Source organism: Cebus imitator, unplaced genomic scaffold, assembly GCF_001604975.1.
Source record: "Cebus imitator isolate Cc_AM_T3 unplaced genomic scaffold, Cebus_imitator-1.0 Scaffold280, whole genome shotgun sequence".
Lineage (NCBI taxonomy): Eukaryota > Metazoa > Chordata > Mammalia > Primates > Cebidae > Cebus > Cebus imitator.
The window spans coordinates 3,781,718-3,784,381 of NW_016107595.1; the positions used below are offsets into that span (position 1 = coordinate 3,781,718).

At 40.7% G+C, this 2,664-nt stretch overlaps 1 protein-coding gene across 1 annotated transcript in view; it reads right to left on the reverse strand.

The window, feature by feature from the left end:
* Positions 1–1,151: 1,151 nt before the first annotated feature.
* Positions 1,152–2,664, reverse strand: part of LOC108284603 (zinc finger protein 737-like) — a 27,811-nt gene continuing 26,298 nt past the window's right edge. The window contains exons 5-7 of the mRNA XM_037728804.1: positions 2,446–2,658; positions 1,771–2,109; positions 1,152–1,700 (exon numbers count right to left, since the gene is read on the reverse strand). Coding sequence (XP_037584732.1) covers positions 1,237–1,700; positions 1,771–2,109; positions 2,446–2,658 — 1,016 coding nt within the window. The 3' untranslated portion in view covers positions 1,152–1,236. The remainder of the gene's footprint in view (positions 1,701–1,770; positions 2,110–2,445; positions 2,659–2,664) is intronic.

Genomic DNA, 2,664 nt, shown 5'->3' on the forward strand with positions numbered 1-2,664 from the left:
AGAATTGCCTGAACCCAGGAGGCGGAGGTTGCGGTGAGCCGAGATCCCGCCATTGCACTCCAACCTGGGTAACATGAGATAAACTCCGTCTCAAAAAAAAAAAAAAAAAATTATTTTTTGTTTGTTTGAAGAGGGCTTTTATTGTTGTGCTCAAGAATGTTATTTCTGTAAACAAAGTTGCCTGTGCTTTAACAGGCAGTTTCTGGGGAGCATCTGAAACATACACCATAAAATTTTGCATTAATAAATTCAATAATGGCAGGGTGTGGTGGCTCACACCTGTAATCCCAGCACTTTGGGAGGCCAAGGTGGGCGGATCATGACATCAAGAGATAGAGACCATCCTGGCCAACACGGTGAAACCCTGTCTTTACTAAAAATACACACACACACACACACACAAAGTGCCCGGGCGTGGTGGCACGCGCCTGTGGTCCCAGCTACTCCAGAGGCTGATCAAAAGTTAATTGAGTAAATAAACTATATAGATAAACTGCCTTGCATTCCCTAGCTGTTTGCTTTTCTTATAATTAAATGTAAAGTGTTTTAGGTGCCTTTGGCAGAAACTTTCTGAAACTTAGGCGAAACTCTCTGTCTTCCAAGGAGGTTTGTGGCTATAACTATTTCTAATATTCTCACTTAATATCTCTGTCACCACCCTGAGTGAATCCCAACATGCCATGTCTCTTAAGAATTGAGAACTTGTGGCTAGGTGTGGTAGCTCACACCTGTAATCCTAGCACTTCAGGAGGCCGAGGTGGGTGGATCACCTGAGGTCAGAAGTTTGACACTAGTCTGGAAAACATGGCAAAACCCCGTCTGTACTAAGAATACACAAATTAGCAGGGCATGGTTGTGGGCACCTATAATCCTAGGTACTAGAGAGGCTGAGGCAAGAGAATGGCTTCAACCGAGAAGGCAGAGGTTGCAGTGAGCCAAAATTGGGCCACTGCACTTCATCCTTGGTGATGAGAGTGAAAACTCTCTCTCAAAAGGGAAAAAGAGAACTTCTTACAGGGTTGGCCACATTCTTCACACTTATAGGCCTTCTATCCAGCATAAATTATGTGTGATAAAGGCTGAGAACTTTTTTGAAAATTTTATCACATTCTTTATATTTGTAGGTTTTATGTTTCATATAACTTCTCATATGTAGTCAGAGTTGAGAGCTAGTTAAAGGCTTTCCTACGTTCATTATATTCATAGGGTTACTCTCCAGTATGAATTACCTTATGTCTACTGAGGGTGGAGAACGACGGAAAGTTTTTGCCACGTTTCACATCTGTATGGTTTCTCTCCAGTGTGAATTTTCTTATGCGTAGTGAGGGTTGCAGATCGGGTAAAAGCTTTGCCACATTCTTCACATCTGTAGGGTTTCTCTCCAGTGTGAATTTTCTTATGTCTAGTAAGGTGTGAGGCCAGCTTGAAAGCTTTTCCACATATTTCACATTTGTAGGGTTTTTCTCCAGCATGAATTTTTTTATGTATACTAAGGTAATAGGACTGTTTAAAGGCTGTGCCACATTCGTCACATCTGTATGGTCTCTCAACAGTGTGAATTTTCTTATGTGTAGTGAGGGTTGCAGGTCGGTTAAAGGCCTTGCCACATTCTTCACATCTGTAGGGTTTCTCTCCAGTATGAATTTTCTTATGTCTAGTAAGGTGTGAGGCCAGCTTGAAAGCTTTTCCACGTTTCACATCTGTAGAGTTTCTCTCCAGTATGAATTCTCTTATGCACAATAAGGTTACAGCACTTCTTAAAGACATTGCCACATTCTTCACATCTGTAGGGTTTCTCTCCAGTATGAATTCTTTTATGCACAATAAGGTTAGAGCTCGTCTTAAATGCTTTGCCACATTCTTCACATTTATAGGGTTTCTCTCCTGTATGAATTATCTTATGTGTAGAAAGGTTTGAGGACCACTTAAAGGCTCTTCCACATTCTTTACATTTATAGGGTTTCTCTCCTGTGTGAATTATCTTATGTGTAGCAAGGGTTGAGGACTGCTTAAAGGCCTTCCCACATTCTTCACATCTGTAGGGTCTCTCTCCAGTATCAATTTTCTTATGTATAGTAAGGTGTGAGGACCAGTTGAAGGCTTTGCCACCTTATTCACATCTGTAGGGTTTGTCTCCAGTGTGAATTTTCTTATGTCTAGTAAGGTGTGAGGCCAGCTTGAAAGCTTTTCCACATATTTCACATCTGTAGGGTTTTTCTCCAGCATGAATTTTTTTATGTATAGTAAGGTTATATGACTTTTTAAAGGCTTTGCCACATTCTTCACATTTGTAGGGCTTTTCTCCTGTATGAATTCTCTTATGTGTAGAAAGGGCTGAGGAGTGTGCAAAGCCTTTGCCACATTCTTCACATTTAAAGGGTTTCTCTCCTCTATGAATTCTCTTGTGTGTAGAAAGGGTTGAGGAGTGTGCAAACTCTTTGCCACATTCTTCACATTTATAGAGTTTCTTTCCTGTATGAATTCTCTTATGTGTAGAAAGGGTTGAGGACTGCTTAAAAGCTTTGCCACATTCTTCACATTTATAGGGTTTCTCTCCTGTATGAATTAGCTTATGTGTATAAAGGGTTGAGGAGTGTGCAAACTCTTTGCCACATTCTTCACATTTGTAGGGTTTCTCTCCTGTATGAATTATCTTATGTGTAT